At 37.3% G+C, this 13,662-nt stretch overlaps 1 protein-coding gene across 1 annotated transcript in view; it reads left to right on the top strand.

The window, feature by feature from the left end:
• The window catches only part of TMTC2 (transmembrane O-mannosyltransferase targeting cadherins 2), a 257,597-nt gene extending 246,879 nt beyond the window's left edge, over positions 1 to 10,718 (top strand). The window contains exon 12 of the mRNA XM_049792348.1: positions 7,789 to 10,718. Within this exon, the coding sequence (XP_049648305.1) occupies positions 7,789 to 7,968 (180 nt within the window). The 3' untranslated portion in view covers positions 7,969 to 10,718. The remainder of the gene's footprint in view (positions 1 to 7,788) is intronic.
• Positions 10,719 to 13,662: the final 2,944 nt, after the last annotated feature.

Raw genomic sequence — 13,662 nt, forward strand, 5'->3', positions numbered from 1 at the left:
ATCTAGACAACCTTCTCTGGGTACTGATGTACTTGATCAGCACCTGGGCAAAAATAGGTGGATGATGAGTTCATTCTCAGTGGGCATTTTTATTTTCCAATGACATTTTATTTGACTGAAAAAAATGAACTTTTTTTAATGCTAGTAATATATACTGTGAGTGCATTTGTGATCATAATCTCAGATGATCTGTAAATGAGAGTTTTTTCTGAAGATTAGCCAGTTTTGATTGTGTAAATACGGACAGCTATTCTAATCAGCCCTGCATGTTTGCTGCTGGGTGGCATATATTCATTTTTCTTTTAACACTCTACATTTCTTTTAATTAAAAGTGGAGTTTATATTTAGGCAGTAACACAAAGCCATTTATTTTTCTGGTTTCCAAGGTTTAAAAAGAAAGTGCATGCAAAAATACATTTACTCACAGATTGAATTTCATTTTAAAACACTCTTACTTTTTTCTTAAGAGGACAAAATTCTGTTACTGAAGGATTTTGAGCAATTTCTATTTGTCAGTGTGATAGTACAGTTGACATTTCTATTCAACAAGTTTCTCACTTGCTGGGAGTACACACTTCCTAATTAGCACACAGCATACTTGTGTTAGATAAGGTAAAGAAGTTGTTAAATGTTTTATACCATAATCGTATCTATGTATTAAAATTATCAAATTGCAGACATCAGAGCACAGTTGGATTTCTATAAACAAAAATTAAGTCATTTGAAGATCTTTTTTAATGAAATCCTAAAGTGCTAGGAAAATTGGATAAGATTATTATATCCTATCCTGATGACAACATTTGAGCTGGAAGGCAAAGAATTTTAATTAGAAACACTTTGAGGCCTGGAAAATGTTTATTATTTTTTTAAAATATAACCATAATATTAAATACTCATAACGTATGTTTCTGTTTAGCTTTTATTATGGTAATACAAGTATGTTATCTAAAAATGTCCATCACGGTTCCTATATAAACTGAGAGTGATTACTAGGAGTTTTTTTAAGCATAAATCAAAGCAATTGATGCATGGCCATTGGGGAAAAAAATCTAGATACACAGAAATTACAAATGTCAGTACATTTTTGTGGGACTTTTTCTGCTGTTGTATGATCTGCAGCCTTTACCAGTTGTAACACATGCTTTTGTTAACTTGCTGATATATAAAACAGTATACTCTGAATTTATATTAAGGCCAATGGTAGATAGCTTTCCAGCAGCAAGATGTAACATATATCTATATATGCTTCTTTGGTTTTGGATAACTATGTTTTTAAAACTCTGAGTCTGTGAAGGTTAAGACGAAAAAGATGTTGAGAAAAAAATCTCCACTGGCTGGAGAGCATTGATGCTAAAATGTCCCCTATTGATGTGATAATTTGAGAAACGGAGGTAGACTGCTTGATGCTTCCTTCCCATGCCAAGTCTAGAACTATTCCCTGACTCACAGCTGTGGGTTTCCTTAAGATGCCGATGTTAAATCTACAAGCAAACTGAATAATTTCACAGTATGCGTGTGGATGGAAACTCCCACATCTGCCACCCATAAATGTAAAAAAATGGTAAAAACCCCTTCCTTCACTTTTTAATTTCTGGTTTTAAATGTACATATCCTGTAGTTTGTCATTTTAGTCATGATAGCCTCCAGTGTTTGAAAGCACACAGGACTAGATGCATACAAACAATTTCCATGTATATTCTCCTTTCACCAGGCAGTTTAAAGTGTCATCTGCTTTGAATGTCCAGATGAGAGTGTCCAAATGTAAAATAATAACAAATTTTAAAAAGCAACACAAACCCAAAAATGTAGATGACCTAACACTTCTGTAGTATCATCAGTTGTTAAGGTGACCAGGTATTAACTCATGCTGGTTTTCTGCCTTATTACGTACTAACTTGATATATTATCCTAACCTGAGACTATTACATAAATGTTATCGAACAGAAACTATTTTTTTCCTATCTACTTTATTTTTTTATGTGTTTTCTTTTTTGATGTCTTTTTTTCTGGAGGGTATTTATCTTCCCTGGAAATTAATAATTTGTTAGCTTGGTGAACAAAATATGAATAGAGCACTAAAGGAAGTCTCTTTCTGTTTAGTGACATATAGATAAATAATAACTAAGTTTGTTCTCTATCAGCATTAACAACGTAGTACTCTTAAAGATGATGACTGAATCCAAGGATCCGCTCCACTCTAGAGCCTAGGCCTATCGTTAGTTAGATTTCTATAGCTATGTATGTTAGTCAGTCTTAAGGTAATTGATCGGAACGCAGGCTGCCTTTGCAGCAGAGACGTTTAGGTCTGCCTAATACAACCGTGGAAACTGTGCTCTTCGCAATGTTTATTCAAATTAGTACTTGCAGGAAGAATGTTTTTCTCTCCATTTCCCCTCTTCACTATTTAAGCTGAAAGCTGTTGTCGACACAAAAGCATACTTACTGAAATTGTTCATGAGCAGGCTTGCAATTTAAATAACGTACTTAACTGTCGTAGAGGAAAAGTTGCAGAGCATTCTTCCATTTTAAGAGTTTGTAAAGATGCTGATTTTTGTGTTTTCCAGCAGAACTGAATGCTTTGCTGTCTGGGCTGATGACACAGGAAATCCCTCTCAACTCAGAATTTTATGCTTTTTTATTCTGTCTGATCCATAATATTTTGCCATACATCCTGTCATCTTGTTCCAGAATGCTTTTTGCACCAAGTTATCTGTTCCTAGACAATTTACTCTTCTCATCTTAGCCAGCTTACTGGAGATCAGTGTCTTAGCTGTGATTCATGTGCTGTTCAGAACAAAATAACAGACATAGCATATGCAAACTGCAGTTCTTAAGAAGCCTTGTAGCAGAGCACCAGGTAGAAACATGAGTCTATGGGAGGAATAACTCGCACCTGGCTTATCTGGCGATTCTAGGTCGCTTCTGTAAAAAGGTCTACTTCCATGTGTCACTGCTGAATTTACAGTCTTGTCAATGTGTTGCACTGGAGAGTAAGATCCAGTTGGCAGCAACCATCTCACTGCGTGTCCCTCCCCACCTCTCCTGCCTTCTCTGCTCACCCCCGTGCTTTAAAGTAAGTAGTATGCTTACATCCTGGGGCAACTCCGGGGTCATGGTTTTACTCAAAACTTGTGAGGTCTGTCAAAAGCGAGTGACACCCCTCAAATGATTCTGTTGTCCACAGTTCTCTTTAGCGATAAAAAAGGAGCTGCTGACATTTTGATTGCTTCAGAAAATACTATGCTGTGCTACAGCAGTAACACCAGTAACTTAAGTTCAAGTGGAAATTCTTGCCATTGGTGTAGGAGGATAACAAAGGCATGACAGCACATTATCCCGTGGTCGCTGATAAGATGAAGCGGTCCACCGTGCTTTGCTCTCGCGCTTAGCCATTCTACAACTAATACTCTGCTGCTTCACTACTCAGTCATTGTACCTCCTATGTATCTTCAGTTATCAAAGTTATTCAAGTTACCTGAATTCTTCACCCATAATCTTCAGTTATCAAAGTTATTCAAGTTACCTGAATTCTTCACCCATATTTAACTAAAAGTGTTGGGATGAAATATTCACATGTGAATGACATTTTGTGTCCTTCTCTAGGTATGGACTTTACTCAACAGGAACCCTTAAGAGAACAAGTGTCCTTAATTGCACTGTTTTGAAACAAAACACTTAACCTCTGTGTTTCTGAAGGGTTGGCCATGGTGATTACAGTATTCATTAAACAGCCCTGGGGTTGTCTTGAAATATCTACAAGATCACGCACTGCAGTAATTCATTAAAAGCAAGACAAATATTGGCAACATCTATTCAGTGACCTTTTAAAATGGCTAAGTGAGAATTCGCTTGCACTTGTGATTCTAGTGGAGTAAAAATTGGCATATTTTCCTTATAAGTACCCCGTCAGGAACAAAATGCACTTTCTTCTCAGGATTTGCAGCCCTGGCCTCTGTGGTGTTGAGCAGAGGTAATTTGTTAGCAGAGCTTTGAGGAAAACAATTTCAGATTTCATTGCTTGTGTTTGGGCTGTTGTTTATTCGTACTTGTCTGCCATGCAAGTGGTGTTATTGAGCTAGGTTAAGGATTGTCCATTTGTTTCTCTCTCCGTAACTTCTTAGGCATATGGAATAGTAAACTTGTCGTCTTCTCTTTGGCATATGGCATTTGCTATATATGGAACCAGAGATGATGAACAAGGAACCAGTTCATCTTCTATGTCATTAAGATTCATTCCATTTGTGGGTCCAATACTGTACTTGGTTACACTACCGTAATCCTGAAATACTGCTCAGAATTATTTTGAATTAATTGGAGACTCCATAGTTCTCTGATTGTAGAGAGGACTTTAATTTACATTAAAAGTTTTGCATGCCCCAAGGCTCTCCTTTTATTTTGGTAGTATGGAGAAAGTTTGAAAGAATTGTCATCAGTGTAAACCAAAAACACCTTGGGTAACTAAATACATGCCTTTTGCTATTTTGTTATTCATTAACTACTCTGTTATTCCTCTCCACTCTTCCCCATTAGCACCTCCCCCCATCCGCCCCCAAAAAAACCACTGAGGAAACAAGCACACCATGATAAAAATGCTAATAAAGGGAATAATTCCCAATAGACCATAAAAGACAGCATTTATAACCCCGATAGAAATGCCAGTCAGCTTTTTTTGATGTAAAGCATCTGTCTCCAAAAGGAAATGAAGGCAGGCCTGTTTCTCCTTTCAAGTCTCTGAAGTAGTAGGTGGTGTCATTTGTTACACAGTGCTACAAGTCCCATGTTATTGCACTGGTAGCTGCCGACCGCCTTTGGTAACGTACTGAAAAGTTTTATCAGCTGTCTTTAATAAAAGACAATGTATGTGAAGAAAAGCTATAGCAAAACTCTGCTGCTCTCTTGTCCTCAGACCATCATTTATAGCTGCTAGAGAGCGATGGCACTGATGTATAATCTTGCAGTCACCCAAAATTCTTGCAACTCTTACAGTAAACCATACATATTGGGGTGGCTGATGATACCCTACAAAATTAAGGAGCAATCGTTCCAAAATCCCACGCATTTTCTTTATTTGAAACATGAAGGAGTTGGAATGAACTTTTTCAGCACTACCTGAAATGAGTTATCAGTTCACATTTTCCATGGATACGTTTGTTTAGAGCATTAATGGCCTAAAATTTGTTGGGTCTCCAGGAAATCAGGAATGATGTGTAGGAGGTGGAAAATTTCGAGTTCAGTTAAAAGGCTTGCAGTTTTTTCTTTTTCTAGATGTTTTTGTTGTTTGCTGTAATGCAATTATAAATTAAAGACGTGATGGCAGGGGAGTTTTCTTAGCTAGGCATATAGTCTTCTATATATGACGTTCTTCAGAGTACTTGATTAGTACCATACACATACCATATTTTCAGAGGGGGGGTGAAGGAAATAGAGAGGAATTCTGGAAGCCATATGAGACAACTGTGTTACTTCCCACACAATAAGTTAGTGGATGCTGTGGAATTAGCCCTGAGCACTTTTTAACGTGTGTCTTATTTAGTACGAGTTTTTCTAGGATTAAGGTTTTTTAATCCTTATCCATTGAAAACTTTGTCTACATGCAAACATATGCACATAGTTATATTTCAAGTGAGAAGACGGTTCTGTGTCAATAACTGTCCTCTTGAAAAAACTGATTCATAAGCTCTCATTAGACAAATAAGGAGCTCAATTAGTGGGAATGGACCGTCCTACTCATGATTTGAGAAAATGCGCTCGAACAATCTTAGGTCTAAAAATAAATGAATAAATAAAATGTGTGGATATTCAGACAGCCATCCACATACAGTGGAGCTGTTTTCTGATCATTCTTCAGTTACATCACTGTAATTAGCACCCGGAACATCTGTAATTAAGGAGTGTTTTATTTCATTGTAAAATAGTGTGCGAGACTGGCACTGCACAGGTGGAGCTATGATAACGTGACTGCCGATACGTGTTTTCCGTAGCAAAGATTACATTTCAAGGGCTTAGTTTTCCTTCTCTGTACAGAATATGACTGAAGAGGAAATTTTGGAGAGTATTTAACTGGGAAAGCTTCATAAAATCCAGCTGGGTTTTTTTTGTTTTGATTTTTAGTAGAACAAAGTAACTGACGTAGGGGTCATGGAAATAATCTGTCAGGGTAAAGCAAGAAAAATTAAATCTAAAAATAACATCTCCAGATTCCACTGCATTAGCATTATGGTGTTTACAATAGGAAGGGCTGAAATCACTTTGTTTTGCTTAATTTTGAAACTCTGGAAGCCAGTTGTTCTGAAAATTTGATGTTGATGAGTTTTTGTGATGCATGTGTTAATAGGTGAAAAGAAGCAGGAAGCAAGCTAAAAAAAGAAGAAATATTTGTAGGACATAAACCTAGAGAATGTTCTGAACAACATTTCCACCACAAAATTTAGGGTTTGGATACAAGAATTATAGGGGGTGGGGGTGAAGCTTGATTCAGAAGGATAAGAGTATTGGGTTTAACTTGCTAGTGGAGAGGTGTGGAACATGGGTAAGTCTTCCTCATCCTAATGACTTCCTATAACCACCTCAGTCTGGGACACCAACTCTAGTGCATATATTATCCTTCTATCTACCATACTTTCCTGACGTTATTGTCACTGAAGGGCTTCTAAAGCATACCAACACCCCCCCGACAGTCATCTGAAGCCGAGTTTCCATGTGGCTTCACATTTTGAGTATTGCATTTTGACCAGAACACTGGTGAGTGGTATCTTGAAACACTTATCCTCTGAGGCAAAACTACATGGCTTCGAAAGTGAGTGTTCCTGAAGCTCATTGGAACTGATAGTGACCTGAGGGGGAGAACCATAGTGAACTTTGTGTAGTATTTTGTCCCCTTTTTCTTTGAAATGCAAGGTACCGGTTTGGCAAATGCCTTTACTGTGCTCTCACTAGCATGTGAATACCTTAGGTACTTGCAGAAAAGTAAGTTAGACTGTTCTCTTCAGCTTCACAAATCTGCTTTTCTGCCCTTGTAATATTTAACTCCAGTAACCAGGCATGTTTAATTATCATGAACAACCTATTATTTCATAATGGAATAATCAAAAGATGAAAAAATAAAAACAAGAAACATTTTGTTTTAGCTAAAGATGGAAACATTGTTAGTAACGTAAGAAGCTTTTTAATGGATTTGTTATGAAGTTTTCACATCTTTGTTATTAAAATAGCATGTGTTTCCACCATTGTTAATTTTATTAAATCGTTCATTAAGAAATAATTGCCACAGCCTGAATCTAAATGGATGTCCTAGGACCCCTGAACATCCTTAGAATCTGAGAACAGATTGTATTTTCTACTAGTTATAATTAAGACAAAGAAAAAAGGGATGAATTCCAATGTGTTAACTATTCCCAATGATTATAAACTCTTTATTGGCAATGGGTTGAATTAAAATTAAATTCCTGTCTTTAATCCGCCCTTGGATTACTTTAATTTTCTCTTGGAAACTGTGCTATGCCGACGTTACCACATGTAAAGCTTTATGAGTTCTGTGTTTTCTCATTAAAGAGAGAAGTCTATGCCTGTAGACACCAGAGCTTGCCCTGTTTAAAGCACAAAGCATACAGCAGCTGCTCAGAAACTTTTTCTTGTTATCTCTATTTGCTTAAATTGCTAAATTGCTTCCATGAAAAGTCTGCAAACATAAGGGAATAATTTAAGTGGAAGAAGGTTGTCTGAAAAGAAAAATTGAAAATATTCCTAATATTTCTGCTTCCCTTTTTTTTTTTTTTTTTTTGGTACCAGTACCCAGCTGCCCTAATGAATCTTGGAGCCATTCTCCATCTGAATGGTAAACTGAAAGAGGCTGAAGAAAACTACCTCCTTGCTCTTCAACTTAAACCTGATGATGTCATCACTCAGTCCAATCTTCGCAAATTGTGGAATATCATGGAGAAACAAGGTTTGAAGACATCCAAAACATGATGATGAAAGCTCTGAACTTTTTTTTCCTTGAATGGATTAAAACCATGAACTAGAACTTCCACACAATTGTCTGATCAGAGAACTCATTGGACTTGACCGCAAGGATCAGAGGTCTTAATTGCTGCTAGGAGAAGCTATTCTGCTTTTTTGGCTTAAATTTTTTCGCTAGATACATAGAAAAAGGGAGACTTTGAGATATTCATGAAGGACTTGTTACCCCACAAAAATGTTTAAAACCATAGCACTTGAGAGAAGGTGTTCTGGCATATTTGATAGATCATTGCAAATCCCATATTGCTCACTTTTGGGTGGGTATTTGAAATGTATACTGTCATAGAAATACTAAGGGAAAATTGTACAGTATACACTAAGCCATATGGGAGTAAAAGTGGTAATAGTAGGTTAAAGTATTTTGCTGATACTGTAACTCATTAAAATGTATACTAAATCCAGTGTGTTTGCAGTTTGTCTTAATGCTGCTGTATCTCACTTTAGGACCACTTGCTTACCGATTTCACAGCTTATATGGCCAATTTTTTTCAAACCTGTCACTTGTGATTAGATGACAGTGTTCAAAATTGTTTACTGAGAATATGCATATTATTTCAGCTTGTTAAGTTTTAATGCGGTTTTCTTGAGATACACAGTCAAATGGCTGTGGGCTAGTCGGAAAGGAACTGCTCATATGCTACATCAGATGTGTATGTAGAGTGCTTAAAAAAGGAGAAAAGTCCAGAGGTGTGATTTAGCAATAGAAGCAAGACTGATGTTTGCCCTGATATCAAATGAGTGTGGTCAGACTGTCATCTTGAGAAAAAAAAAATTGGTATTATAGACAGTGTGCTTGACTCTCTTTACACTGCTGTCAGATAAGACCAACTTTAAACTGGACTCTGCATACAATATTTTTGCAATAACTCAGCCAAGTGAGATTTGAAAATACCAGTGCTTGGGTATGCTACAAATGAGACTTCATGAGCAACTCGGAGAAAAAAGGGATGTTACACATAGGTGAGGCTAGCAAATAACTGAAGGGACTGGATTAGATCATCCTTGAAACAGTGTAGATCAAGAGAAATCTGTAAAGGTGGTTGCCAGTTACTTTTCACAGTGGTGGTGTTTTAGAAAATATTACCTATTCAGATTCTAACCAAATACTAGCATTCTGTTTGTATTCTGACATGTGTGCTAGCAGCAGAGCTGTCAAATATCTAAATATGCTTTTGGTGAGGTTCAATTCATTTCTGTTTCAGAATGATTTGGCATAGTTACTGTTTTAATCTTCAGTTTTTAAATGTAAAAGTAATTTATTTTTAATTGCGATGTATTGAAGCTTTAGTCAGTCTTTTCCAGGCCATTTGTTAACTACTTTCTTTGGAATAAGTATTATTGCTTGTAAGAAAATTTACGATTTCATTTAATGACCTGTTGGTATCTGCTTCAGTGTTCTTTTCATAATGGTAGATATAATGTTAAAGTGGTAGAGCACCTTGAACTGAAGCTTCTTCAGGATCTTCTGTTAAAAACTCTTTATTACTGAGAAAGGGTTTGGGGTTTTTTTCTTTTGCTCTTTAACTGTTGAGCACCATTCCAACAAAAACTGTAGAGAAGAATACTTTGCTGTATTTATTTATTTATTACTTGACTGCAGCAACGTTACCTGCCATTAACACAGCAATCTGTAAGTGTTGCTATTTCTTTTATTTGGTTTTCCTTGCATTTTTGTGATTAGTGTGTGTACCTAACGGGAAAGGGGACGCTTGAGTTATACTCTGCCTTCTTGGTCATTCTCCCCTTAAACTTGGATTTTAAATCTGTATTGAAATAGGTTGGGGAGTAGCTGTTTCAAAGTCAGTATAGTAAAAAATTGTAGTAGTGTGTGTTTCCTTTTCTTTCCTCTTGCTGGCTAAAATACCGTTAAGTTGGTAAGTTTACAACTGGCGTACCAGTTGGCTACCAGAAGGGCCAGAGGGGCAAGATTGTTTGGTTTTGTGGAGTGTGTCAAGTTTTTTTCAAATAATGTTATGGCTGGAAAAGCAAAATTGGAGGGTCAAAAGTTGAATTTCTGCTTTAACATTGAAACCAGAGTTAGAATACAATGGTAGCTTGAACTTACTCTCCTGCTTTACTGACTTTCTGGAAAAAGTATAGAAATACATTAGATAGTAACTATAACTGAACTCAGTAAAAAACTGTGGTATCCTGCAGCTTTATTTGCTCAACAGCCATCAAACTTCGATGGCTTCTTGGTCGTAACCATTCACTATGTTATTTGTCTCCTTCAAGTTGTATTCATTCTTGTTTAGTGATTTTTATTCATTGCACAGAAGGGGGAGAGGGGGAGCACTCCTGTGATGCAGTGTCATGCTTGCATTGATAACTGGTTTTGTTTGTTTCTTAAAAAAAAAAACAACAAAAAACAAGAAAAGAAAGAAAAAAGGACTAGCGTAAATTTAACAAGAATGTCCCTGAATACATTTTTTTAATATAGGTCTGGGCTTGATAACTTTCTTCTTTTGGGAAAAATTAAAAACATTTAAAATACGTCTCTCTGCTCAGGGATTTATGGTGGATTATTGCAGACAGTGCTAAAAAAAAATAATAAAAGAGCACAAGTCAAGTTTACTAAATTAAAATTTTATTTTTTGAAAAACTGTTATTTGTATAAATTATCAGATTTGTAGGCTTTCCTTTTTGTAGAAATAATTGTTTATGTGCCAGATAAGAGAATTTCAATTTTGTTTTCAATAATAAAGCATTGATAACTAATACACTGTGCATTCCTTTATCTGTTACTGTAACAACACTTTTTTTTTAAACTTCTTCTAATTTAATGAGTTATATTGACTGGTTTACATTTGGGAGAACTATATAGCATAAGTAGAGTACAACCTACCACAGCTGGCTTTCTTCTATAGTGCAATAATACTTCAGCAGATATTTTCAAAAAGTTTCCCTGGAAGCATTTTTTAGTATTTCTACTCACTAAATCTAGCCAAAGGGGTATGGTAGTTATTGTATTTGATTGTTGTTTCTAAATTCTGGGGGAATAAATGCTGATGATAAGATGTATTTATAAATTATTTTGATATTGACATACAAAAACGATGCCTGTAAAAATGCTTCTAAAATGTATAATTGGCTACAAAAGCTGGAAAGAAATCTTCGCTGACATACATGGTCGTTTTAGTGTCTGACATCACCTTCCTCTCGTGCTGCAATGTCACACGACCAGTTTTAAATCTGCTGCCTTCCTGCGCAGAAGTGTTGTGAAGTGACATTATTCTTTGGCCTTTGGGTTTTCTCCTAATCTTCTACAGACAGAGCCTTCTTAGCTCAGCGGACCTAACGCTGATATCCTCACACCTTCCTAGGTCGGCTGCATTCAGGTCCTACCCATTGACACCTTTGCTCTACCGTTGAAGAACGTTGATGGGCACGAGCAGACCACTCGAGAGGATTTGGGGCACTCGCTTCCAAATGCAGCTGTCACGCCTTGTTTTTGTCAAAGGTCACGCCTCGCCTTCGGACGCGGTCATTCCTTGCCTAAGTAGGTTTTGATGAAATGGCAGATGGTGATGAGTATGCAAAGAATAATCTGACCTGTGTCACTCCTTTCTCATGGAGATAGAGCCTAAACATGGGCTCGAACTCCCACTCGGGCATCTTACCCCTGAACCCTTCTCTGCGAGAGCCTGCTCTGTCTGCCTTGTGTTGTGCTTCAATGTTTCTGTTCTTCCAAGCGTCACGCTTTTGGGGCAGCGGGTACCTGACCCATCTCCGTTCCCAAAGGAGGCTCACAGCAGCTCTGCGGTGCCTTTTTAGTCCTGCCGTCTCAAACAGGTCCACCTGAACTTGCTCTCTCTAGCTGCCACAGATGGCTGTATTCCTTCTGGGACTTGAACTAGTATAAAGGTAAGGCACGAAATTTTTCTGTGTAAATACACCAGCTCGCTTGGGTCTGGCTTGGGACTCTCTGTTGTCGGCATTCCCGTAGCAGCTTCGCCCCACCGGGGTGACTGCTGGTAGCGTGAGAGAGACCTTGCCTCCAGTTCGAGTGTGAGAACAGTCCCTGACAGCCGAATTACTGTGTTTATTTTGCTGCGTCCCTAAGGGTTGCAAAGGAGAGGTTTTAGTGAGAGAATCTGGAGGTTTCGAAATAAATTGTGTGAAATCTAAAGAGAAGCCCTTATAACCGCTTACCTCTTCGAAACTTCTATTTCTGGCCCTTTCAAATAAAATGGAGCCCCCGCGCAGATGTTAGATATGCTCCCTCAGTCGGACTGACCCTGCAGTTTGAAAGATCCCTGCCTCGCTTCACACAGGTACTGAACGTTTAATCTCTCTGAGATTCAGTAGTGTGACATTGGAAGAATGTGTTTTAAGGAATATAACATGTCCGATGTTATACAGGGGGTGGGGAGGGAGGTGTCAGGGAGGAGACGCAGACGTTTTTCTGGAAATGAGGAAGAATGTTAAGAGGGACAGACTTTTTTCCAACAACAAAGAAGGAAGCCCAAGTTGAAGTTACGCTAGAATCAACTATGGGAAAGGGTATGCGTTGGTAAATACAATACAATAAAATAAAATTTAAAAAGCAATACAGTCTTGGAAAAAGCTCTAAGTTCTGTTGGTATAATAATAAATCAAACCCAAATATTACCGACCAGAAATGCTGGACTCGGAAGACGGTATAATGGAGTTCAGGACATAACAATATATTCCCCATGAAAGACTGAATGAGTGCCTCAAGTTACACCACTTGATTAGAAAACCTTTATGGATGCATTTGTGTTCAGATTTCAAACTGATGTTTCTCCCTTCCCCCTATATTCTTTATTTTATCATATTTACCCTCTCGTTGTCCACTGGCTCTTTGGTGGTGCCACAGTTCTAGAGTCAGACAGCGCTGAAAGTTACATATGAGGAAGCATTTCAGAAGGGCAGAAACATCAGAGTGGACCTTCTAGAAAGGTGTAAGATAAAATGGATTAAATCATGCATGGTTGCTGTATACTTATTTATTTTGAATATAGTTTCAGTGACAAAGCTTAATTACATTTACTTACTGAAATTATTCAGCTTACAGATATTTCTGTGCAAGGTTGGAAGATTAAATTGTTGCTTATATTTACAAATTTGTGTCAGTTTGTGTGCATTTGAGCACAAATTTATATTTAAAAAAAACTTAAGATTTCCCTTTGAAGAAACAGGTATGGGAGCCATGTGCGGTGAGAATGGTTGGGGGGGTTTTTGGTATTTGATAGAACGTGTGCATAAGCCTATCTTTCCTTGCGTTACCAGTCCCTTAGCTGCTGACATTCTCTTTTTACATGGATGTTTTTGTTTTTCTGAAACACTGAACCTGATTGTATGAAGCAGTGTTCCTGCAGAGTTTGAACAGTTTAAGCCACAGGTTCTGTTTTGAGCTAAGCAGAAATGGAGCTTGGCTTTGATGGCTAAAATTGAGTTCGGTTTTGATTTCAGGAATGATTTAACCCAGGTGAACAGATTTTTCAACCCAATAATACCGTGGTTTGCTATACCAAGTAATCCCAGAAGGTAGAGATTATTTGAGAGGCTTCATTTTGTTTCTTCTCTAGATTTTTTTCCTGTCAGCAAAGCATTTTTTGTCCTTTTCTGGAGAAACATATTTTATTTTGTCTCTAATTTTCTTGAAAACAGATGTTCCTG

Source organism: Accipiter gentilis, chromosome 34 (genome assembly GCF_929443795.1).
Source record: "Accipiter gentilis chromosome 34, bAccGen1.1, whole genome shotgun sequence".
Lineage (NCBI taxonomy): Eukaryota > Metazoa > Chordata > Aves > Accipitriformes > Accipitridae > Astur > Astur gentilis.